Genomic DNA, 27,922 nt, shown 5'->3' on the forward strand with positions numbered 1-27,922 from the left:
GAAAGAAAGAACTCGCCAACAAGCGGACGAAAAGAACTCGATCGGCTTATAAAAGTTCATCACAATGATATTGGATATTGGATACCTTATGGTGACCTTGGGATGCTTTTATTACCGTAACCTTCGTTAAGGCTCCACAGACGTACGGGTTGATGTCGTTTGCCCTCCTAAAAAAGGCCTTCGGTATTGGGAAAGCAATCGACGACCGGGAGTTTGACGAATTTCTTAAGGCAGTTGACGTCAATGATGTCCATGTCGGGTTTGTAGTTCAGTTTTCTCTGACCGACATTTAAGGCAATTGAGTAAATTATTGAGAAAAAAAGCAGTCCGGTTGTTTGTCCTAAAAAATGAGGACTCAGGTGTCATATTTGATTCTTCAGCGCTAAAGGTATGCCAAAAATTATAATTTTACTCTCAGGATCCTGTGAAATCCACTCCAACCATTAATGTTGGTCGTCAACAGTTGAATCTTAGTGATATGGCGTTTGGGTCTTATTCATTGAATAACAGAAAACCGCTCTTGCATTCAATGAAAATTCATGATATGAGGTGAGTTCGACCCCTAACTAATAATAACTTGTAGTTCCATTGGACAGGTTCTGTTTACTCGAGTTTTTCATGAATTTGACGAGTGGTAAGTACGAAAAAATTCTTAAGCAAATACTTTTCAGGCGAAAGCTGTATCCGAAAAGTGAACACAACCAGGGGATCAAGCAGGAAACGTGTGTTGGAAACCCTGAGTTGGTATGACAACTTACTAAATTTATTTTCCCATAGTTAAAGAAACAAAACTTAAAAAGTTACAAAACCTTGGCAGTTTGCCTACTCATCAATTTGGAGTGGTGTTCACCTACTAGTGGGTCGTGTCCCAACAAAGCATGTTCACAAAAGCCACATAGCCGTCGGAATTTCTATCATCTATTCAACACTGATGTTTCCCACCACAACCAACTAGTTCCTCAGTCGTCCGCGGATACTAGCTTAAAAATATCGGCTTTTACCGCGAGACGTTTTTACAATATGCTCTTTGAACACTGGGTTCAGCTGAGCCTAATAATAGAGACATTGTCGAATGAATGTGCAATAGCCGTATGCAGCAGTGCTAAGAGCTATTGGGGCACGCACAAACTTGTTCCAGAGGCACACTGTACAGAAACCATTGCAAAAGCTTTCAGCAACTTTCTGAATTATTTCCGAGATCTATGTCTGCCCAAATTATATTTTCCGATCTGGCCTACGTTAAATGTCACATTATCTACCGATTTTGATTCATTATCACCCTGCTCTGATCGATCACGTGCTGATTGTGTTGCTTATTGGCTTAATATGGACCCTAGTTATTCTCAGTCAATGATTGTCGATTCTAACCAAGTCTCCAAAGATAGTCTACTCGATGTGTTTGTGAGATCCTGTCTGGCACCTTTAATTATTAAGGGTAATAGTAAAGAACATCGTAGGTAAGTGAGCTTTACATGATACACCTTTAACGCTTAAGCTGCATTATAAAAGTGTTCACCTTAGTATATTATGTTTGATGAGTTTGTAGCCGTCTAGTTTATCCGTACAATACGTAGTTATGATTTCAGTTTTTCTTTTGGATTTTAGATCATACAGCATGTAGGGATTGTTTAGTTAGCTAGTTATTCACACACTAACGTTAAAAGGGTGACTGATACACTTTTTATCGAACCACTACTGGACAAAGCTATAAACAGTATCTCAGGTTTATCATTCTCTTAGAAGCATTTGATTTTAGGTGAATAAAAAGCACTGGAATGAGTATTCACGCCTTTCCAAGTGTCTGCCGGGTAATTTTCCTTTGCGTTTTGTCACTTGTATTCCTGTCGCCGGTTTTATGTTTTTTTTTTAGTAGTGTTTTATGTTAGGAATCAATTCATATTGATGTCCTGTCATTCAAGAATATTTTAGGTCTCTGTATGGCTGGTTTATTTCTTTACAGGCCAGCTAAACTGTTCTTTTGACTTCTTCCTACTAGGCAACAAATTTCGAGATTCCTGTGGGTCACTTTGTAAATTATGTAAAGTTTCGCCATCTGTCTACTTAGGTAGTTCAACTACTTCGTGATGCGCTATGGTTGGGAACTTTTTTCATGAATCTTTATATTTGCTGGTAAAGAAGAGTCATAAAATGTACTCACCTTATTCACGTAAAAATGTTACTCAGTTCAGCCTATTTTTTAAATCATAAATTCGTATATATTTCTGATTATATTCTGTTAGATTAGTCTTGGCGAATTTCGCTCACCATAATTTAATCAATATATGCTAGCCAAAAGCGTCCTTACTTCAGATTATTTAAAAGTCCAGTAGGTATGGTTCAATCGTGTTTCATTCCATATACTCAATCCAAGCACTCACTGAGTTAAAAACATTTTTACTGTATATTCGACGGGACTGCATCATATACGAACCGGAAATCGACTACTCCTGTTGGCAGAGCGGTTTACGTTTAATTGAAACATGCATATGGCAAGATTGGAAATTAATTATTGGCATATACAAACATAGAGGACACTATAAGAGTTGATTCAAGTGGTAGCTCTTAGTAATGTGTCACCTTTGAGTAAAATGTCTTTACTGGAGAATCTATTTCAGTGAGACTGCTACAAAGCTGCGGATCAATGGAGCGATGTGTCGCCTTTAGATAGAAAAAATTATGGCATGGATCTGACGTCTGTATTTGTGTTCCAGAACCCGAGGCGAAATGTCCGGTCAACAAGTTCCTTACTGGCAAAAACGTCTGTTTTTTCCCAATTTCACTTCAGTGCCATAGACGTCAGATGATTGTAGAATATTAGTTTTAAAAAATATGTCAATTTGATTCCTCCGCAGTTGTGACATGACTTCTGTCCTTCGTCATAAATGGGAATAACTAGGGATAGAAATCAGGATACCCTTTTATTGATTAGTAAAATTATGACGTCTTTTGAAGTTTCTGAATCTTTTTCACATCACAGTGTAAATTTTAATACCCAAATTTAGTCATGTCTGCAATTGGGTGCTTATCAGGATACAGTTGCCAATCTATTTGTTGTCCTTTAATTTGACCTTTATGTTTTTTTATGAACTTAAAGCCTTCAATAGGAGTTTTTCGTTTTACCCTGTAGTCGTTAACACTCCACACAATATATATTCAGGCAAAAATCTGCACTTTAGTCTCTCCATACTTAGCCAGTGCTATTCAGTCGATCGGGATTCAGTTCATAATAGTGCTATATGCACGTGTTCTTCTTCAGGTCCGTATTTGAAAACATTTATTTCCTTATTTCATTCTCGTTTTGGATCATTCTCATACTTAGTTCTTTGCATTACCCTTGGCATTGTAATTCTAACTCCTGCCCAGTCGTACACTGACCATGACTAGCCGACCAAGTGTTTAACTTGTCCCTAAATTTCCATAAGATGTTTATTGCAGATTCACTGGTCGGATAAGGACGTGAATGTTCATTTTCTGGTTCAAAGTATAGTTCTGGTTCAGTTAGTCGTCGTTTAGGAGCGCAGATGCTACCTCTAGTCTTCACAAAATGAGTGCCACTCAAGGCCTAGGATACTAACGTATACGTAGTTACTGATTTCAGTTAACCAACTTGATTGTAATATCCAATTTTGGTTAATAAACATCCACAGCATTGAGTTCTCTTGTTTTGTATTTTTATGCTAATAAATAAAAGGTGCTAGGATTGAAGCTTCAACAACTAGTTCAGAACACCAAAAATGTCACTTCGTCCTTTTTATTAACATTTAGAGGTTATGTAGAAGACCTTATGGGAAACTGAAACGTTATCGATAGGATGGTAAATAGTATTCCACCGGGAGTGTTCACAGCATTTCCGGGTAGAGTACATAAACACATTGACAAGCTCTTTTCTGAACTCCGACTATACACTAGTACGCGCCACACATCTTGTGTTTTAGAGGTTAAAACATCCATCCTAAACGGATTGATGTAAATTTGCATCACTTACCACCACATTACTTTGGTTAGTGACTGCCAATCCACCCAAAGAGGTAAAGATCCGTAAGAATTTCGAAGTTGCTCAGGCATTTAGATTCAACCGACATTTCAGGTTAGTTTGAAGAATAAAAGTGAATTTCTGGTTAGGAGGTTGTTTGAGTTGCTTTGGATGATTTGGCAGTCTGGATATTCAATAGTCTTGGGATAAGGCGATTATCGTACCATCTCTGAAGATAAATATACTATAATTATCGACTTTGAGTCTGCTTCCAATAAGATTTTTTCGAACCATATTTTCCAATATTTAAACTTTCTTACCATTGTTGATACTATTATTCCGGTTTTGATATTCTTCGTGTCAAGTCCATTTAACTTTACCGATGTTATGTTTCGGCTTGAACCGACACACATTTTTGCTAGATCCTACGTTGGTTCTGACTTACCAACTTTGTGAGCACACCAGTGTGTTTTAATGGGATTCTAGAAATTCACTTACTGTAACTATTGGCTAAAAGTCATTGCCTTGATCACTTTTATAGAGGAATCTGAATACACCACGTGATCACATCATGATAGGAAGTCAATAGACAAGCGCTCTAAGTAGTGCTGTCCGAATGCGTCGTCATGAAAAATAAACCATATCGTCACATTCCTGTAGTCGCAGGTAGAGTTGTTCCTATTCGTTTGGTAGCCATAAGTTCGACAAGTCAAAATACAATAGACTTTTTTTGTTTGTTGAGGATTGCGAGAGATTTCACATATATACACGCTATGCTGTGCTGTAATAGTAATTTGTAAAATGTATTGGCTGATTTTTATTGTAGCTTTCTTGCTCGTTTGATTACTGGTATTCTTATGTTCCATACTGGCTGGATTGATGGTTCAGGATCACGTTCAAATCCGGTAGGTTTTCAGGAACTCATTGTAGTTAATCTGTTAATTTAGTCAACTGACAGTTTTCGTTGCAACATAGAAGTAAAGAAATTATGACAATTTTAAGTGGTACCATCTGTAATGGTATTTGTCAAGTATAACTAAGCGTTATGGATAGTTATATTTCGCCTTAATTTGATGGTAAACCATATTTTAGATTGTTCTCGTGCTTTGAATTCTCTTCTACCAACTCGGATTATCTCATTGGAAACCATTTTTACAGATGTTCATGTACATCTGGTCAACACGACATTCATTTATTGTCTTTGTATGTAAGGGACAGAAATATATCAGGAAACCTTAATTGTTGTACTCTAGAGTTGAAAAGACTTTCAGCATTTCAAGGCGAGGAAGGGAAGCAGGGCCTGATAGATTAACTCCTGGGATTTTCAAGGGTTGGGGTCTATTTTTGGCAGTTGTATTGACTAAGATCTGAGCTAGAATCTGGGGACTGGACGTAATCCCATCTGACTGGTCTCGACCACTGATCGCTTCAGTCTATAGAAAGGGACAACAATCCTCTTGTGACAATCACATAGATCAATTTGACTAACATAACGTCTAAAATATCAACCTCAATAGTACTTTGACGTCTAACTAGAGCTTGTAACGAGTAAACCTGTGAAAACCCGGTTAGTTATAGACCAAATATTCACCCTCCAGGATGTTCTGAAACAGCTATATTTCCGACGTCCGACAACAGTTGCATTCCTTGGCCTTAAGGCGACGTCCGGCTCTGTTGATCGTGAGGTTCTGTTTCAGTATCTCACTGAAAGATATACCAAAGAAGTACATTAACTTTGTACAGGCTCTTGATTTAAACACTATTGGTCGAGTCAGAGCTTATGAGAAACTGTTATCGGAATCGATGACTTAAATTAGTGTTCGTTAGAGTTGTCTGATTTTCTTACTTCTAATTAACTTTGTCAAAGACATGGTTCTGCAGATAACACTTTCATCGTCTGACTTTCCAGGGATTGGTCTTCTACCAGAAGATTCACTTGTTGACTTAAAATGTGCAGATGGTATTGTTCTGTTTGTCAATGATGCTGGCGAAATCCAAAGTCTTCTGGCTACCTTAATTAGCAATGGAAGCATATTTGGGATGCGATTCTTTCCCTTCCAATGCAAAATGTTGCTTCATGACTGACCTGGGTCAGCACCTAAATCAATGATAGAGAGTAATGTAGTTGAACTCCGCCTGTAGCTCTTCTAGAGTTACTGCCGGTCCCAAGCCCGGGTAAAGGAGGAGGGTTGGGCATGGGGTTAGCGTCCCCATCCCGTAGAAAACTAACTCGCTAAAAAAACGCTTACCAGAAAAAATAATTCAAACCATTTTAACTCTGCCCTGAGAGTTAGAAGGTCTTCATTTAGAAGAATTATGACGCTTCATGGTGAAAGCCGAATTCCTTCGGAAGCCACGAGGCCGATGCCCCTTCTAACAACCAGAGCAAAAATTTTTATAGGTACATGGAACGTTAGAACAATGTGGGAAACCGGGAAGACCAGCCAAATAGCAACGGAAATGAGGAGATACAACTTGGCAGTACTGGGAATCAGCGAAACCCACTGGACCCAAGTTGGACAGAAAAGGCTAGCTACGGGAGAGATACTGCTATACTCCGGTCACGAAGAGGAAAATGCTCCACACACACAGGGAGTTGCTCTTATGCTGTCCAAAGTAGCACGAAATGCACTTGTAGGATGGGAATCCCACGGATCCAGAATCATCAAAGCATCATTCAAAACAAAGAAGGAGGGGATCTTAATGAATATTATCCAATGTTATGCACCCACCAATGATAGCAACGACGACATTAAAGATCAATTCTACGAGCGGCTGCAGTCAATCATAGAGAAATGCTCAAGAAAGGACCTCACCATTCTGATGGGAGATCTAAATGCCAAGGTCGGAATAGACAACACTGGATATGAAGATATTATGGGACGACATGGACTGGGAGAGAGGAACGAAAATGGAGAAAGATTTGCAAATTTGTGTGCATTCAACAAATTAGTCATAGGAGGCACAATATTTCCACACAAACGTATACACAAGGCTACATGGATCTCACCGGACCACACTACAGAGAACCAGATAGACCATATTTGCATAAAAAAAAATTCCGAAGGACAATGGAAGATGTGAGAACCAGGAGAGGAGCTGACGTAGCTTCAGATCACCACCTAGTTGTAGCCAATTTAAAACTGAAGCTAAAAAAGAACTGGACAAGTGGACAAACAGCAATACAAAGGTTCAATACAGCCTTCCTTCGAGATACTGACAAACTCAATGAATTCAAGATAGCTCTCAACAACAGATTCCAAGCCTTTCAAGATCTACTGAAGGAAGAAGAAACTACCATGGAGGACAACTGGAAAGGCATCAAAGAAACATTGACTTCAACGTGTCAAGAGGTTCTGGGCCTAAAGAAACACCATCATAAGGAATGGATCTCTATAGAAACACTGGACAAGATCAAAGAAAGGAAGAACAAGAAGACAGCAATTAACAACAGCCGAACACGAGCAGAGAAAGTCCAAGCACAAGCTGAATACATAGAAGCAAACAAGCAAGTGAAGAGGAGCATTAGAGCCGACAGGAAGAAATACGTGGAAGAATTAGCAACGACGGCAGAAAAAGCTGCTAGAGAAGGAAATATGAAACAGCTCTACGATACAACGAAGAAACTATCAGGGAAATACAGTAAACCAGAGAGGCCGGTCAAAGACAAAGAAGGCAAGCCAATCACTGAAATTCAACGACAGCAAAACAGATGGGTAGAATACTTCGAGGAACTCCTGTATAGGCCAGCTCCAATGAATCCACCGAACATCGAAGCAGCATACACAGATCTTCCTATAGATGTCAATCCACCAACGACGGAAGAAATTAGAATGGCCGTCAGACAAATCAAGAACGGGAAAGCAGCAGGACCCGACAACATACCAGCTGAAGCACTGAAATCAGACGTCGAAGTAACCACAAGCATGCTTTACCCTCTATTCAAAAAGATTTGGGAGGAGGAACAAGTGCCAATGGACTGGAAAGAAGGACACCTCATCAAGATTCCAAAGAAAGGAGATCTGAGCAAATGTGAAAACTACAGAGGCATTACACTACTGTCAATACCAGGGAAAGTCTTCAACAGGGTGTTGCTGAACCGGATGAAGGATGCAGTAGATGCCCAACTTCGAGATCAACAAGCTGGATTCCGAAAGGATCGGTCGTGCACAGACCAAATTGCAACACTACGGATCATCGTCGAACAATCAGTTGAGTGGAACTCGTCACTATACATCAACTTCATTGATTATGAAAAGGCATTCGACAGTGTAGATAGGAGGACATTATGGAAACTTCTTCGACACTACGGAGTTCCTGAGAAGATTGTCAATATTATCCGGAACTCATACGACGGACTACAGTGCAAAGTAGTGCATGGAGGACAGCTGACAGATGCATTCCAAGTAAGGACCGGAGTCAGACAAGGCTGTTTACTCTCTCCATTCCTCTTTCTTCTGGTGGTCGACTGGATTATGAAGACCTCGACATCTGAAGGAAAACACGGAATACAATGGACAGCTCAGAACCAATTAGACGATCTGGACTTCGCAGATGACCTAGCCCTCCTATCACGTACACGTGAACAGATTCAGATAAAGACAGCCAATGTAGCAGCAGTCTCTGCATCAGTAGGCCTCAGCATACACAAAGGGAAAACCAAGGTCCTCAAATTCAAAGCGGAGAACAGCAATCCAATCACCCTTGATGGCGAAACTCTGGAAGATGTAGAATCCTTCACATATCTGGGAAGCATCGTCGATAGACATGGAGGTTCAGATGCAGACGTAAAGGCGAGGATTGGCAAAGCAAGGGTCGCATTCCTACAATTGAAGAACATATGGAACTCAAGACAACTTTCAACCAATATCAAAGTAAGAATCTTCAATACGAACGTCAAGGCAGTTCTACTGTATGGAGCTGAAACTTGGAGAACTACAACAACCACAATCAAGAAAGTACAAGTATTTATAAATAGCTGTCTACGCAAGATACTCAACATCCATTGGCCGGATACCATCAGCAATAGCCTTCTGTGGGAGAGAACAAACCAACTACCAGCTGAAGAAGAAATTAGGAAAAGACGATGGAAATGGATAGGACATACATTACGCAAATCGTCAAACTGCATCACGAGGCAAGCTCTAACTTGGAATCCTGAAGGGAAGCGGAAAAGAGGAAGGCCAAAGAACACATTACGTCGGATAATAGAAGCAGATATGAAAAGGATGAATTACAACTGGAAGGAGTTGGAAAGGATTGCCCAGGACAGGGTTGGATGGAGAATGCTGGTGAGCGACCTATGCTCCTTCACGAGGAGTAACAGGTGTAAGTAAGTAAGTAATGTAGTTGAGCGTGTCTACTGCTTTACTTATCTTGTTGGTCTTATCAGTCCTGATGGTCTGGTGTCCGACGAAATCTCGACACGGATTCAGAAAGCTCGATTGGCTTTTCTCAAATTGCGTCGCTTGCGGCATAAGGAAGATATCCGTCTGTTGACCAAAGTGCGAGTTTACTGCACAGCAGTCCGATCCATCCTACTTTCTGAGTGTAAAACATGGCCATTAAGAATAGTGGGTGTTCTTATTTTGTTTATTTATTTGAACATATAAATGTTGGTACAAGGGGTTACCAAATGCATATGCACCACACAATAACAATGAGAATGTTCAGGGTTTTGTCAATTTTGTAAAAGTACTTTGCACTTCGAGAGTGCAAAGCACAAGCCATATCTACGGACACTAATTGCCTACTAATTGAGTGCGAATTGCATGGCTTGGGTTCCTCAAGGAATAACAGGTGTAAGTAAGTTTACCGTAAAGAAAACATCAAATTAACCGAATCTCTATGAATCATTTCATCCTACAATAATTATTTGCTTTTGTTCTCTAAAATTTATTATTTTAGGGGGTCAGTTGTGGGAATTCATCAATATCTAATAAACAGAATGTGCCCGTCAGTTTATTGGATCAGTTACTTACACAAACAGGTTTCAAAACCATAGGAACGGATTCAGTATCATTCGGAAGTATATTTAACTGCACTGTAATTTCTGGCCAGTCTCGTGCTTATTTAATGGCACTTCTTCACTTCGCTACGTATTTCTTGAGATTCATGTGCTTGATTCACACACAGGAATGCCTCCCAGAACTTGGACCAGCTGATCTGTTTGAATTAGAACAACAGAAACGGCGGGTAGGTGGTGATCACATTAATTTTTAGAGTTGATACTTTTATGCCGTCCACTAGGGTAGGTTATCGCTCTTTATCAACTTTACACTTGTTTTCCTTATGTGATCCTCAGTTCCTCGAAAAAATTATAGACCTTACCGATGCATTTAAGTTGTATTTAGTAAATAATAACTATCATAATTATTACTTAAGGGTTTAGCCTTATGACATGGGTTGATTATTAATTTAGTGTAATGTAGGTAAACATACATTGGATATCGAGACTAAATGGTTATTAAATAGATTTATGGCAAATTTAACAATTATCACTTCATTTTGAATTGCCAGACCCTCTGGATTACTGTGCTCCTTTTAGGTCTTAATGTTTTCAGTTTAGTCACACATAGATCTATTCTTTGTGATTCGAAGAGCTTTATTGAACTTCGTATTATAGTGTATCCTTTTGTTTAATAAAACTGTCGAATAGTATTGCAAGCGTAACCAACGACGAGGAATGCGAATTAATAAGTGATCCTAAATAAATAAGTTTATAAGATAGTGAAGGTTTATGGTAATTGTATTACCACTAGTGTCTTCTTTGACCTTTTTCTTTCTAGCTTACAAATTGCCAATTTGTTCGATGTTAATGTTCCCGTATCAAAAAAGCTTGTAGATTTCAAAGATAGCCTCTGTAACTTGTTTGATGACTTTGTTCTGCTTTATAATTATATTCATTCACGTTTGATGAGGGTGGAGGATACCGCTTAGAACAATGATCAAAGTCTATCATACTACATTTTCATACTCAGTTGAACTGAATTAATCAAGAATGTGCATCTCTAGATTATTTATCGTACTGACGTTTGGTGATGGTTATATGCATAACTAGCTTTATGCTGTTTTTCACTTGAAATTGTGGTACACTTCTTGTAAAATTATCCATATACCATGAAGGAGGTTAAAGAATATTCAGACTAGAGTGTACGACGTCAGTCTGCGTAACTTACTGGAAAAGATGTCTCTTAAGTAGCCTAAAATGTTTATAACGTACTGCTGTATGGATACAAATATCTTGGTATTTTGTTGCCTTAAGTGCAATATATGAATAACAACAATCAGGCAAATAATTGTCACTTGTTGACAATTCAGCAATCACACACAGATGTGTCAACCCATTATAAAATATATATATATATATCTACTGCTTGAGAGAGCTAATAGATACTACAACCGGAATGAAATGATATTTGAATATATGACCCACTAGTTGTAGGCTAACCCTCTAAAGTTATGAATCACGATTTCACAGAAATGCATGTTATATGGTGAAAATGGAGAAATGTTTTGATAATGCGGAAAGCAGGAATTATCAATATGGATTTATTTCAGTATTGCAATCCCCCCTTCCCAAAATTGTCTAGTGTGCTATTAATGTTTTTCTGTTGACTGTATATGGACCCGATTCCATACTAGTTCATATTGATTCTTCAAGTGTTTGTACTCTTCACTTATTTTGTACTTTTGTTAATACCTTTCAAATTGTGGTCGTCTCATACGTTGTAAATTCGAATATTAGGTTGATCGTGAAGATCAAGACAGTTCTTTATATACTTTGATGTTCAATGTTGATATAGTCGTGCCTACGTGGTAATTTTTTTGAATACAACGCTTGCATGTAAATCTGTTTTTGATAACAATAGGGCCTGTTATTTTAGGATTTAGACAACGAACGGCTCGTTGAAAATAAAAACTTATCTTTACTTTTAAAAGACTCGTCTAGGTGCTAAATCACGTCGTAAATCTGGATCGGCAACCAGTAGTAACTCAACTGGTCACAGTGGTGATGCACATGATTCTGGTATCAGTTCCCAGGAAGATTTGACTTCTGCATTTTATTCAGCGAGCACTGGATCATCTCCTACACACGTTTCTGGTATGGCGTTGTGTATGACGCATCGACTAACTCGTGACCAATGTCGAATGGCTGAAGTAGCTGCTCACTTTATGGTTACTCGAGAGGCTGCTGCAGCAGCAGCGGCGGCAGCAGCGTCCGGTCCAATTAATTCTCAAACTTCTGTTAGCACAACACGGTAAGTTTACATTGTGTGAGTTGTTTTTTCTATTGTGTCGAGTAAAATCGATGTTTATTTGCATGTAGTTTCAATCCAGTTGTTTGAAACTACGTGCTTCCATTTTTCATGTGTTGTAGTTTATTCAGGTTCATTTTGCCTCAGTTTTCATTGAAGAACGTCCGATATGATATGAGTGACCATACGAAAACTATTAAAAATTTCAGTGGATTCTTACTATCCCGATCATACAGTTCTACTGATTTCATATCGTTGATACCTCAATAGTTTAAACTCTCTCTCTCTCTTATAAGTACTTGAAAATTCTCTCATTGAAGATTACCACATGATTGACTATCTGGACTGATTTTCGAAATTCATGTATTTTTTGATAACAATTCATTTATTATTCATTCAGTTAGTTATAGGCAAGGTAGAACTGACCATTCATGTGCTACACCACATCATAGCGAGATGAAATTATCAAGGTTAGTGAAAAAGTAGTAGAAGTAGCAACAGGGTTAGTGGTAGTAGAGAATATCAGGCATAAAAGATATAATTTGAGGAGAAAGTAAATTTGCGGAATAAAGCATACAAGGTAATTTTAAACATGACTGTAAGGAAAATGGAGAGTAAATGTATCTACACTATTGCAACCAATTCTAAGCCATGTCACTCAATGTCTCCAATCATTAGTTGTAATAATCTTATTGACCCCTAACAGTCTGGGCCTACCAACACGGCTCAGTCCAACAGTCAATATCTTTATGGACTGATGCTACGTCTTGGTTTGGTAGCATTCAGCTTTCCTCCAACTTACTTTTAAATCAGCAATCATCGCTTGTCGAGGTAGGCGATGATTGGATATGTATTCTTTAGTCAAAGCTTATCTTACATCGTAAATGCTTTCCGAGATTTTGTCAGACACTTACCTACTAGGACTAGTGAGACTTCCAAGATATGTGAAGTCATCGGTGCGTTAACTAATTCTTTCTATACCATCAGTTAAAGTGTTAGTATAAGTCAGTCGTGAAGCGACATCTTGCATTCGGAGAGAGAGATTCATCCTAAACATTCTTTGTCATTCAAAACGATCAGAAGACTCATATAAGTGTCTTCATCAAACAGAATTATGTCATCTGCATATCCCATGTTCATAGATAAAATTCATTGTTTGATTATTTTTGAATCGTACATATGCTGTTTACGTGTTGTTTATCGTCACCTTTATATATTCTATAATATTATTGTTTTTCATTTTAATCGTCCGATAATTGCAGTTCAACTGACACGTCATCGGGATTAGTAGACGGTAGCAGTGCTGCTAATAAACCATGTCCATCTAATAACTCACCTCGTTCTTATCGATCTCGGTATACTGAAGTTCCTTTGCTGATAGAGTGAGTAAATCATCATTTCCTGAAGTTTTTCTTTAAAAAAATAACAATTCTTATCTGTGAATCCGATCATAAATTCAGAGTATCGACAGATGTTTTCGCTGCATTTGTTTCACTAAGTAATTATTGTTCATCATAATGAATGATTTCTATTTTACTCCTTTGGTTGCTATTATCTAGGTAGCTATGTAATTTCTTTGACATATATATCTCTCTAGACACTTCGTTCATACAATACTTTTTGCTATCCAAATGAATTCTAATGAAATTGTCAACCTTCCTAAAATAGATTGAGATCATAGTATACTACGAATTTTCCGCCGCTTTGAGGTCATATATTTTCAGGTTACTTTACCATTGAGGTACATAATATCCCTCTTAAAATTAATCAGCCCATCATTAGTCATAAGCAGAATAAAACCTGGAATAAATGTTCAGGTCGCCACATTACTATTGTCACAGCGAAATGGGATTGTCAATACAAATTGAATAAAAAAATGTTCATGGCCTTTTTGGTTATCCTCGTGTAATAAATAATTATTTGGAATTCAGATAATCCATTCCTATGCATACTGCTAATATTGCAGACTAATACACCAATTATACTCCTCACGAAACTTAAAATTCCATGTTTTTATCTTTGAAGAAGTTGAGATTACTCATCATAGATGGGTTCAAAATGTAAATGTCGTCGTTCTATACTCCACTGTTTTTCAGTGAAACATAAATCTTTTACGGAGGAAACTATTTTGAATCAACCAATTCATCAACTATTTAAAAAAAACTACATTGGTTAGCTTCACTTCTTTAAGCATAATTAAACGCTGAGGTTGTTTACAGTTTCCAGTCTGAAATTTAATGACCATCAGTGCCTAAGCATAATATGATATTATTTGCTGTATATATATTTACAGTTTTGTTAGAATTTGGCCTTTTGTTTATAACATGTGATGTAGATCATATGTTTTATTTGTTTGTTTTTATCTATTGATTGATTTTTTCGTCCGCGTTTTAAGTATTTTTTTTTTGTTTTTCATTGCTTGTTTACTTTTTTAGAAAATTTTTTGATGGTGATGAAGAGTTGTGTAGTTGTTTACCGATTGAAGTTATTCCGGGCTCAGGTAATCATCCTAGTTCCTTGACGTTACCACTAGGAAGGAGCAGCAGTCCAACTTCACCGTGTAATACGTTAGATAATTTTAAAACTCATTGTTTACCAATCTATCCACAGTTTGCAGACCGTTCATCAAAACATTTGTGTTCACCGCAGTCACGCGATCACGAGGTTCCATTTTCATCCTTATCAAGAGTAGGGGATGGATCTAATGTCTTCAATATTGATAATATGTCACCATCGTCATCGATTTATCATACCGAAGAAGAAATACCACATGCTGTCAATCCAGTTCATCATTCTCCATTGCCAACACTTGCAAATCATTCACTAATCTCTGGTACTGTCACTGATATATACCATAGTGGTCATGTGTTACAAGCAACTGTTGAACACCCTGAAAGTTTCAAATCACGCTTAGAAGAAAATTTACTTCAGTGGATTACTTATGGCCCAGCTATTATTAACGATTTAAATGACTTATCAGTCTATAGTAATAACTCCAACAATAATACTAGACCAGAGGAATCATTATTATCGTCCACCCAATTGAATCCATCAATTAAATCTAGTCTTTCATATCCGAAATCAAGAGATTGTCAACTGAAACCACTTAAATGGTCTGCTACAAGTTTATTGATTAATTGCGATGCTAAGAGTGTCGAGGTAAGATTAGGAGGGATTTTTTGTAGTTTTAATCTTCTTTCCAAAAATTGTTTTAATTCCGAGATTTGGTGCAATATTTCTTAATAATAGACGATCAGGAGATTCTTCTAATGCGGAGCGCGATCTATGTGAACTAAACAGACCAGACAACTGCAATACATAACTACGTACTTAGACCTGTTGCCCTTCTTGGAGCATAGGCCGCCGACTATAGATCTCCAATAAACTATCCTGGGCTCTTCTTTTCAGTTGTTGCCTAATGGTATTCATGATCTTGATGTCTATCTCTAGTTTCTGGGGCTGTGTTATTTGGTCTATCTCTTTACATTTTCCCTTGAGAACTGCATGTTATGGTTTGCCTTGTGATACAGTTTGATGGTTTTCGTCAAGTTTGTTTTATCCATTTCCAGCGTCTTTTCATAGTTTCCTCTTCAGCTGGTATCTGGTTTGTTCTCTAACACAGTAGGTTGTTGCTGATGGTATCTGACCAACATATATGGAGTATCTTGCGTAGAATGCTACTTATAAATATTTGTACCTCTTAGATGATAATTGTAATTATTCTCCACGTTTCAGCTCGTAGAGTTGCACTCTCTTGACGTTAGTATTGAAGATTTTGGCTTCGATATTGATTGACAGTCGTTTTGAGTTCCATATCTCCAGTTGTAGAAATCCTGCCCTTGCTTCACCAGTCCATGTTTTTACAACTGCATCAGATAATCCTTGTTTACCAATGATACTTCTCGGGTACGTAAAGGATTCCACTTCTTCTAGGGCTTCTCCGTCAAGAGGAATTTGTTTGTGCTCTTTGTGTTGTATTTCTAGATATTTTTTCCCTCGTGAATTTCGAAATCTACTGCTCCAGAAGTTGTTGCTGTATTAGCTGTCTTGGCCTGTATTTATTACGGTGCATGAGATAGAGGGGATAATACATCCAAATCTTTTAGGTGAATCCAAGCCGTTCACCGTATTTCATGCCTCCTCTGAAATGTGGAGGTCGTCATAATGCAATCAACCAGCAGAAGAAAAAGAAATGGCGAGAGTAAGCAGCCTTGTCTGACTTCAGTCTCCACTTGGAATGTATCTGTAATTTGTCTTCCATGCACAACTTTACAATTCAGTCCGTCGTGAGGGTTCCGTATGATAGTGGAGATATTCTTGGGCACTTTGTATTGTGAAAGAAGATTCCATAGGTTTTCGAATCCTATACCATAATCAGGGAATTTGATGTATAATGATGAGTACTATTCTGTTGATTGCTAGTAATGATTTGCAGTGTCTCGATTTTATTGACACACAATCGATCCTTATGGAAACTAGTTTGTTGATCTTGAAGTTGAGCATGTGCTGAATCTTTCATTCGGTTTAGAAATGTTGTTGAAAACTTCGCCAGATACTGAAAGCATTTTGATCCCTTTTTAATCCCTTCCTTTCTTTATTATCATGATGAGTTATCCCTCTTTACGCTCTGCTTGTACTTGTTATTCCTCCCAAGTTTCTCTGGAGAGAGGATGGAGTATTTTTGCAGTTGCTCGTGTATCAGAATTTAATGGTTCGACCATTATGCTTGCTGGTCCTCCTTTTTTGATGTTCCTGATTTGTTTAATAGCCTTGCTGATTTCTATGGTGGTAGGGTGTCATTTATTGGTGGAAGTCCATGTGTCATATTTCAATATCATATGTGTTTAGTGACGCTGGTCTATTCAAGAGTTCTTCAAAATGTTCTACCCACTCTGTTCCACTGTTCTTCAACCTCAGTGATTGGTACTCCTTCTTTGTTTTTGACTGGTTGCTCTGATCTACTATATTTCTTTGTAAGTGTCCTGGTGGTTGTATTATGTAGTTCTTTCATATTTCTTTATCCTGCATCTTGTCCTACTTTGATTGCCAGGTTTTCTACGTATTTTCATTTGTCTGTTATCATGCTCTTTACTCACTTGTTTGCTTCCATACATTCAGACCATAACTTGGCCTTCTCTACCTTCGTTCCTCTATTGTTGACTGCTGTTTTCCTACCTTTTTGTTCTTGAATCTTATCCAGAATATCTATAGAGATTAGTTTCTTATTCTGGTGTTTGTTGTTTCCAGCACATGGGATAATGAAGTTATTGCTTGATTAATCCTTTTCTAGTTGATCTCCATGGGAGTTTCCTCTTCTAGTAGGTCTTGAGGTCTTGTGAGACTTGAAACTTGTTGCTGAGAGCTATGTTGAACTAGCCGAAACTGTTAACATCTTGATGAAAGTCTGTACAAAACTTTTGTCACACTGCTTCGTTTTTAGCTTGACCACCACCAGATAGTGATCTGAAGCTACGCCTCCTTTCTTTGTTCTTACATCCCCCATGTTCCTTCCGGATTATTTTAATAAGGCGTACGTAGTCGACCTGATATTCTTCAATGTCGTCTGCTGAAACCCATGTAGCTCTGTGTATATGTTCACAGGGGGGAGATAGTACTATTTATAACCATATTGCTTAAAGCACATAGATTTGTTTGTCTCACCATTCTCGTTCCTTTCTCCTGGTCCATGTCATTTCTGATGTGTTCACACTCAATGTTGTCCATTCTAACCTTGGTGTATAGGTCTCCTATCAGGATGTTAGGATCCTTTCCTAGGCACTTCTCGACTGCAGCATCTCATAAAACTGATCTTAATCTTCTTCGTTGCTATTATTGGTGGGTGCGTATTACCATATGACTTTGGTTTTAATTCTCTCTTCTGTTTTGAAGGATTTTTCGATGCACCTGGAGTCGTGAATTTTTTACCCCATGAGAGATTTTTGTTCGCCTTTAAACACCAGTGTGGGGGGCATTTTCTTCGTGATTAGAATATGATAATAGGTCTTCCGAAGTTAGTCTCTCTTGTCCAGATTGTGTTTAGTGGGTTTCACCCATTCCCAGTATTTCTAGGTTGTAACTTCTCATTTCCGGCACACAAACTTATACAAGGTTATTAAGTTGCATTTAATCACATGTCAGGTAGACTGTAGATTAATCCACGTCAATTATGTCTCTCCATCCAGTAGAACATCGTTAAACTGCTCTTTCTTTTGAGTACTCTGTGTGTAGTAACTTAAAAAAGTCAATTTATAGCATACACAATTCAAATTATCCGATTTTTATCTACTGTTGCCTTTTTATTCACAAACATTATAAACATTGCTAGCTTCAAAATGCCACATGTTTGATTCCGTAATATTGTATATGACAATTCTTAGATTGGTCATGAATACCGTTAAGAGTGGTATAAAAGTTGAATCGGAAGTTAAAATTTAAGTCAATGATAGTGGAATAAACACTTATATTCTGCTAGATTCGTGTTGGATGTTAAAACCTCCCGACCACCCACATAACCGAAGATTCATTCTTACTGTGCTTTAAAAAGAAACGTCGTTTGGATAATTGGTATAAGTAATTAGAATAGAAAGCTTTAAAGACATGATTTATAGGTTTATTGAATAAGACTAGAGATTCCATCGTTTAATTGAGAATTTCAAGCGATGTTAGATTGTTTTGGGTACAATATAAAGCCTAATTGTTTAGTTATTTTCCAACTAGTCCTTTACAAAATTGTAATGAAGTGCTCAGTTTATTGTATGCAATATTTTTTATTGCCTTTTACAATGTATATAGCTCAAAGCTTAGCGTTAGTTTACTGAACTTTAATTTGTTTCAAAAGTATTAATGATAAATCTATTACGTAGAAGATACAACAAGTCTACTTTACAAAATGATTTGCATTCACCTCAATATTTCTTACAGATGTAAATAAATAATATATTTGTAATATCCCAATGAGTAGAAAATTAGATTTTCTGACGTTTCGTGACTTAGTGTAAGTCACTTCTTCAGAGAATAAATAACCAAATTAAAATTAATCCAAGTTTAAATAGTACAACGGAACAATAAAAATAATATTTGATCAATCAAAAACAGGTCTGAACAAGTTAATAATTTCTTACAGATGTTCAAATATTTTGTATACTACAGAGTAAATGCGGCAATGAAGCCGTAAAATTTCATCAAACAGGATAGTTGGGAGGTGTGCTTTGCTGACTAAAACAGAATGATTTGGAATAAGACTAAGACAGTTGATAAACTCATCAATCGTTGTTTTAAGTCATGTTCGAAGTTGCAGACGTCCTACTCCATATCTATACACCATAATCATAATAATAGAGAACCTTAAATGACATGACTGAAATTCATTTTTCTAGCACGATTATCCTCATCATCACATTTTTCCTAATTATTGAGTTTTAGCAGTCATTTTTTGTACATTCCATTCTCATTTCAATGATATCATTTTACTTGTACATAGTTCTTAATTATTTTTGTTTTCATTTATTCAACTTATGTATTGTATATTTTGTTAATTTCTCACTATGCTGATGTGAAGTATGGTAAATTGTTCTAATATATATGTTTAAAACTGACTGTATACAAGACAGTGATCACTTCTCTCTACATTATTAACAATATGTTACACGTATTAGCTTTGATCATTTATTTATTATAAGAATCACCCACTTTTAATTTTTAGAATAAATAAATAAATTAAGCCTAAACCTTATAAATAACTGTGTACATAATGGATTGAAATGATTGGCAATAGTCTTTTAAACTGGCTCATATTATTACTGTTGTTTTAATTCATTTTAAATATTATATTACCACGGTGATTTAATATGAATGAATAAACGAATACATTTTATTTGTTATCAGGTCAAATTGAATTAATGTTATGTAAGCTGTTAGACCCTCTATATATGGCTTATTTTATTGAATTTTTAATGGAAATTTTGTTTAAAATTCAATGAAACTGTTGTATTTAGTAGTAGTTGATACGTCCGATATGGTATTCAAGACCGATTAGTTTGTGTGTATTTTCATGTTTTAAAATTATTTAAATAGTTAACATTTTTGTAGTTGGCCTTTAGAATAAGTGATATAATTTTTAGAGTATCTCTTTTTTATGTAGGGCATATAAAAGTTAGAGAACTACTGTTAGTCTATTTGTTCTAATAAATCAAATCTGTCATGCAATCTACCATCGTTTATTATAGTCGTTATATGGACATCAATAGTTGGTTAGTGTATCAATACACTAATAAACTGGATAATTTTGTGATCGATTTTGTTAATGAATTGTGATTTATGGAACAGTAATCATGAAGAAATACACATTGTAAAATGCTTTTGCATTGGATCTCATTTATCTATAGCATCAATCAAACCTGTTTTTAACCTCTAACTGCTAAATATACATATGTATTCCTGATAACTAGTTATTTGTGTGTCTAGGACATCTTTCCGTATTTTAAGAAAATAAGTACCACTTATTGACAAAAGTGAACGAATACTAAGTCATCTACGCAGAGATTTTAGGCATGTTAGTTCTATGTTTTGCACTTGTTAAAACTTTACTATTACTAGTCTGTTTCAGTATTTCTTAAGATTAAGTCTAGAAGGTTTGGTAGGTTGGGTCTCTCCTAATAACATAATATGAATTGCGAAATGTTTTACCAATCCACTACTTACTGTAGGTAATTGAATGCTTTCTAAAGGGCGGGTATAATGCATATATATATATATAGTACTTGATTATGGATTCCTTCAGTGTCGCTTGCATCTAGCAAACCTGCGTTCACTGTTTTGAAGTCAGATTTAAGACTGTTGACAAGATAGACGAGTTGATGAAGCAGCAGCAAATCTGTATTATTTAGGGTAGTTAGGCCAGTTAGTAACACAAGCTAATTATTATCAACCTTGCAATGTAAAACTGGTTAAAAAAATACAAGCTCATAAGAATAACTCCCAACTTCAGTCAATCATTTTGCTGTGTAATTTATTTTAGTAAGATTTTTATTAGGTTGTAATTTCTACATTTGCAGTCACAGCTGAAAACTAATTACGTTCGCGTACATATTTTCATTCTTCATTTCAGCCTCGAACAGTTTTTTTCACCCTTCATATTTCATCTTTATCCTCATATATGTTGTTTTTGCATTGTAAACATGTTGGTATTTTTCTCCGATACTCTAGAAAATTGTGAGAATTGGAGCTTCTGTATTGTCTTGTTTCCCTGTTTATTAAGTAGAAAAAAATATGATTTTTAGGAGTTTCTTCATATTGACATAGTGTTTGAGAGTTAGTTACCATGGAATAGTTATTATGAAAGTTGTACACCTTCATTTGCTTGCGCCCACATTAGGAATAATATTTAACACTTGAATTTCATTCGCTAACTATCGATTTTGATCATTACAACCTCTGTTGACCATGATGTAATTGTAATCTATGAAATCAGTGATTTTTCTTGAATATCACCTTGTATTGCTTATGATAAAAGATGGATTAATTTTCGAAAATTTACCCAGTTTTAAAATAGACAATCTAATTGTTTTTTTTTAAAAAAATATAAAATAGGCCCTAACGCTTATTCAGTCCAAATCTACAGATTCAATTTCAAGCAAGGAATCAGATGATGCAAATCTGAAATTAAGTCATCATTGTACTATTAGCGCTGGAAGTAGTAGTGGTACACACGTTGGTCGAGATCGTGTAAAAGTGAAGTTGGATGAGACAGAACCCTTTGAACAACAATCAGTTCTAACGACACCACAGTGTAAACTTGGGTCATGTATTACTCGGCGTATTATACCAATTAAACCTGCTCCTTTGGTATTTCGTCTTATCGAACAAATCCATATGGTGTTAGATGCAACAAACTGTTCACTGATGACTCTGAAACATCTGGAGGGTAATCTGCAATTGATTTATCTTAAAAGTACAATACTGACAAATTTGTTAGTTAAAGAAGGCTCAAATACGCTTCACCGAGTTGATCGGATGACCATTGCTGCAGGGTTAGTGATACTAATTATTTTTAATATTTGCTTACTAAAATTAGTTTTCATGCATACAAGTTACGATATATAGTAGACTTTTTAGAATTTTTTTATTCACTTATTGTAACATTGAATAAATGATTAGCGACTGGAGGTTTGATTACTGCCCTGTCTACGTTTCGAGAGGTTGAGCATTTAAATTAATTTTCTCGTTGACGGTTTCCGTTAAACTCATGTATATAAACTTGTTGCAAAAAAAAGTTGAAAGGATGGCTTATATGATGATAACATAAAATGCTGTGGTCATTTTTTAAACTGGTTGTCTGAGTTGACCGGGTATTTTGAAAAACTGATTACTTATAAATAACAATACTATGTAGTATATTTGGGTTTAGGGTAACAGGGAAGTCCAGGATGCACATTTTAATGTACGTGGATCCATTAGCCGGATTTACCTGCATTAGTGTTGATGTCCACATTAAGACTCGAACCTTTTTGTTTAAAAATTCAATGCGTTGTCCATCGACTTAATTAGTCCGCTAACTTATTCAATGAATATGAATTTATTTGTATGGGTTTGGATTATTCCATTGTTATATATATATCGATTGTTGTCTGTTCTGTTCAATATATTGTTTTGTCAAGAAGCATCCAATGATGTACGTGTTTGTGGTGACATTTTGACATTAAAATCAGTGGTTCATTCCGATTTCCAAATCACGTGCATTTTGTTTTAAAGTATGCATCGTAATTCCATTTAGTTAATAATGCTGTTTTGAAATAATATGATTAGTTAATAGAGTTCATTTCCAAAATTATCAATTACGATTATGTTTAATTTTAAACAGTTAATTCAACTTATTCTATTTCACTATGTGAATTGTGAAATGTAATTCTTATATCATTAATTTAGTATCAGTATAACAACTAGTGTGAATTCATCTTACTGTTACACATAATAACAAACAAAACGATTTTAGAATATTTAGTATATGGTTAGCAGTGAAGTGCAGTATCCATGTCGCCTATTTTAGACTTCTCAGCCGACTTCACAATGTGACTGACTTTGAATCTGTCGAAACATTCAGCTGACAATTTTCAGTTACGACAAAACTCATGTTCTGGATTTATTTGCTAGCCACTATGTCGAGACAATCCTTTCAGGATGTACATATGGCAACAGACATTAATCGGTTGAAGTTCTTAAACGTCAATAACAGAAAATTAAAAAATCTCACAGTTGATAAGATAAACTTTAAAGATTTCTGTACACTAAACTCCAGTATAATTCTGCCGTTTACGTAATCCAACCTGTTAATCTATGTCAGCCATTTTGAAAATCGTTTGAAGTGATGTATACGTGTGAAAGTGCGTCAATATTTTTTTAACATTTATTATTCAGCTCACTAGTAGATTTTACGGAAGACTTCGTTGTAAGAAAACCCTAAATTTACCGGTAACCAACATATACTTGGGAATCGTACATTTGTTTCACGTTATCTATAATAAAGATGCTATTTTTAAGATATGACTTCATCTAATTTAAAACATCGTTATGAAGTGTTCGGTTGTTTTCTGAATTCCTTGTATTTCACTGCACGTTGCTTTATCTCATCTCAATGCTTGTAGCCACTAACCCTGTAGTGAAAGAGAATGCAGGTGAGAACAACCGATTATATTTAGTACAAAATTACAGAGTTACTTGATAAAATAGAATAACCATACTCTAATAGTTCATTTGCAAAATTTTCATTAATTGTTTCAGACTTCATTGTTCCTGCATTTCTATTCCCGTTCTTCCCTCCTCGATCTTCTCAACCTTCTGCTGCCAGATATTCTATTCCTGACTAGTGTTATACACTACTTATGTCAACATAAGTAACACACACTGCACTTATCTCCCTTTTAATAAGCTGTTGCCGCAGTATTTCCGATCGCCGTACCACTGTCTTCTTTGGTGTTGTTCGTGACTTGCACTCATGATGCTCTTGAAACCATCTCTGCAGTTAACTGGAATTTACATGCTTCTGCTTATCTTCTCTCCAGGTCGTGTAAACCGAGCCACGTCTCTCCGTAACACTGTACTATCCTTCCCATTTCAGAATCAGCTTTCCTGACCCTGGTCCCCCTGATATGTCACTTTCCCATACTCTACAGTTTACCAGGTCCCCACCGCAAAAGGATTCTACGTCCTTTTCTGCTGTTCCGCCTTCTTTTTGTCTGATATTTGTTCCTTTTCCATGTTCTTTATTGTCTCTCTCTCTTTTCTTAACCTTGCTACCGTCCACTTCTGTTGTTGTGGCCAGGTCTTATTATGCATTGATAGTCGTGGTTGTCTACAATACATAAACAGGAAAGGTGACTTCTTGCTTGTTCCTTGTATGGAGACACAATGCGTCAGCAAAATCAATGTTAACTCTTTCTTCCAACTTCCTCATTTAGCGGTTAACCATTCCTTTAACGTCCGGTTGTTTCTTTCTACTGCCAGACATCCTATTATTTCTATCTACAATTCAAGACAATTATTGATCGTATTTTTGTATTCGACTAAACATAGAAGTTAAGTTATTGATTTTGATAATCGTACTACACCAATTTTCACTTTGATTGTTAACTAATGTTTTCGTATACACCACTTAAAACTCGCTATTGGAGTGTATAGTAACCCATAGTTCTTGATTGAACGCTAGATTATAAAATCTTCACAGTCACTTAGTTACATTGATCATTTTTCACTGATTAATTAGATAGCATATATATATTTATAAATAGTAGCTTTTTGTCTTTTTTTGTTATTTGTAGTTGCTTGCCAGAAGATCTACCTTTATTGCTGTCCATTGCATCATCTTGTTCTGCACAAGTTGCGAATATCTTACATTCTAGTCATTTCGACTGGTTTAATTTAGGATGATGCACTTCATAATAAACTTTTTTTGGAGTAATTAGTCACAATTGATTATCACTTATTCAGTTTTCCTTCAGTATAAAATATCATTAATCAGGAATCGTTAATTTTGTAATCATGTTACGGTCATATAATTTGATTCTCTATATTGAAAACATACTCTAACATAAATGACAGACTTTTAGATGCCCATCATTTTTTTTGATTGATCATTTAATTATATCGTGTAAATTATTAAGTTCGCATTACTACTTCTTTTTTTGTTGATAGCACTCCCTTGTACAAATCCCTTTTTTCCTTTAATAATTCATTATTGTGAATTTGTCTGTTTTTGATGGAAGAATGATGTTTATATATATGTGTTTGTCTGTGCATAATTCAGATTTTCTACAGAAATTTTCAAAAATCGATTATTATCATTATTATTATTATTAAAAATCCTTTACTTGAAAACTCCAGAAATTACGAACAATTTGTTGGGAAATTTCACTGTAATAAATGTTTTGTGAAGCGGGACACGGAAAATCAAGATTCTCCGATATAAAACAGCATGCAACAATCGGATCACACTTGACGGAGAAGATTTGAAAGATGCGAAAACCTTTACATATCGGGGCAGCATCATTAGTGAATGCGGTGGACCTGATGCAGATGTGAAGGCGCGGATCGGAAAAGCAAGAGCAGCATATTTACAACTGAACAACATCTGGAACTCAAAGCAACTGTCAACCAACACCAAGGTCAGGATTTTCAATACAAATGTCAAGACAGTTCTACTGTATGGGGCGAAAACCTGGAGAACTACGAAAGCCATCATCCGTAAGATACAAGTATGTATTAACAATTGTGTACGCGAAATATTTCGGATCCGTTGGCCGGACACTATCAACAACAACCTATTTTTGGAGAAAGCAAATCATATCCTGGCGGAGGAAGAAATCAGGTAGAAGCCCTGCAAGTATATAGGACACACTGAGTAGAGCACCCAACTGCGTCACAAGACAAGCCCTCACATGGAATCCTCAAGGTCACAGGTGGAGATAGGGAATAACAAAAAAGACAATAATTCGAGAAATCGACACAGACATGAGAAAAATGAACAAAACTTGGATGGGACTAGTAAATAAATCCCATGAAATACTGAGTTGGAGGATGAAGGTCAGCAGCCCATGCTCCATTGGGAGTAACAGGCGAAAGTAAGTAACAAAAACGCGGCAAATCCGGTAACCTATACAATGCACAAAGTATTTGTCGGTAGGATTAGTAGGAATGACATTATTTTGAGGACTGGGACGTTTTACTAACGGCGTTTGAGAGTGAATTTATAAACTCCGAATAGAAATACCCTGGTACGGTTGAGGGTGGGGAGTCCGCCCTAACATGGTCGCACGTATACAGCCACTCACGGGGAAATCCTACTCACTGACACCTCGCGGCGGGGGTATTGTTTACGAAAGTGAAAGGAAAAAAGGCGAATGCTCGGCGCTTTAACCAAGTTGGTGAATATGGAGAATCCACCCAGTGGACGAAAACTGAACCTTGCGAATATAGTTCAGAAAGAGACCGAAACAAAAGAAATAAAAACTATAACCTCAAAGGATTTATTCCGGAGAATCTTTTCATGGCTCCGATACATTTACAAAAAATTTAAGGTGTCACCAAATATCCTTATCAATAGACTTATCTATTTGCTCTACTATATAAGATAAATGGAAGGTGAAGATAATAGAAAATATAGACAATCACCATTCTAAATGATGCAAGTAGACTAGCTGACCGGCTATTTTTCATCTGAAACACGGTACCTAACTTTGAACTTAATAGTGGTTTGATTCAATATAAAATTGGGAAGCCTTATTAAAAATGCTTTGAAAGTATTCAGTTGGCCATCTCTGTCCTACACTTTCAGTGAGACAGAAACTTTGTAACTGTGTTATACATCCATAAAAGCAAACGATTCTCCTTAATGATTAGATTTACCTACAAAGCATTGGTAAAATATTTATGTTAACGTAGGATGGTATTCTGAATCGATTTTAAAAACTCCGAATGCTCTGGTAAGGCGGAGGGTAAGGAGAGTCAGTTCTCTCTCTCGAAATGCTTCCACATGGTCACGCGCATACGGCCATTAACAAGGAAGTCCTACCCAATGGCTTCTCGCACCAGGGGGGTTGTTTACAAAATTGAGAGGACGAAAAAAGAATGTCCGGCGATTGGACCGAGTTGGTGGATATGGAAAGTTCAACTGGGGAGTCGGGAAACCCTGGTTCAAAACCAATGGTGCACCCGGGTTCCAGGATCCTGAAGAAACAAATGGCGTATGAACCAGTGGATGTTCACAGGCTACCATGGGACGGCATCTCCTTACGTCGCTTCACTGCTTTATTAATCAGACCTTTAAGTTGAGGGCTTGTAGTGTGCCCCCAAGAAAACAACACGCTTCGGTCTGGGCACACGAACAGTATGACAGCCCACACACAAACCAAGGGAATTATTTGGCGCGTATGTATTCGGTGCCGTTTTGTATCAATATTTGTGTTCAAATAAATAGATAATTTGAACGGATTTATGAAATCCAAAGCAACTACTGTCTTATGGTGCCTTCATATAAACCATTCTTTTCTAGTAATCAGTCTGGATGTCCAAAGAATTTGACGTAAAAACCCATGGGATTAAAAATTTGTTTTGGATACAGAACTCACCACCATACACCCTATCTAGGTAAAAAGCTTGCTAATCTCAGTGTTGCATAATACTACTAGTGAGCTTTGGATAT

General features: G+C 36.6%; 1 protein-coding gene across 2 annotated transcripts; it reads left to right on the forward strand.

The window, feature by feature from the left end:
• On the forward strand, positions 1 to 27,895 carry MS3_00008056 (uncharacterized protein). Of its 2 annotated transcripts, XM_051216394.1 has the most exons (13): positions 1 to 259; positions 295 to 388; positions 419 to 549; positions 584 to 634; positions 672 to 744; positions 778 to 1,457; positions 4,800 to 4,878; positions 9,881 to 10,168; positions 11,915 to 12,234; positions 13,494 to 13,613; positions 14,667 to 15,390; positions 21,820 to 22,259; positions 25,044 to 27,895. In XM_051216394.1, exons 1-13 carry the CDS (start codon positions 153 to 155, stop codon positions 25,150 to 25,152), a joined length of 3,216 nt encoding a protein of 1,071 aa, XP_051066988.1. In that variant the 5' UTR covers positions 1 to 152; the 3' UTR covers positions 25,153 to 27,895. The 2 variants fall into 2 exon arrangements, with proteins under 2 accessions (XP_051066988.1, XP_051066989.1); XM_051216395.1 differs by lacking the exons at positions 1 to 259; positions 295 to 388; positions 419 to 549; ... (3 more) ...; positions 4,800 to 4,878; positions 9,881 to 10,168 and adding an exon at positions 22,887 to 22,979 and having other exon boundaries at positions 11,397 to 12,234.
• The last annotated feature ends 27 nt before the right edge of the window (positions 27,896 to 27,922 follow it).

This window comes from Schistosoma haematobium, chromosome 4 (assembly GCF_000699445.3).
Source record: "Schistosoma haematobium chromosome 4, whole genome shotgun sequence".
NCBI classification, from domain to species: domain Eukaryota; kingdom Metazoa; phylum Platyhelminthes; class Trematoda; order Strigeidida; family Schistosomatidae; genus Schistosoma; species Schistosoma haematobium.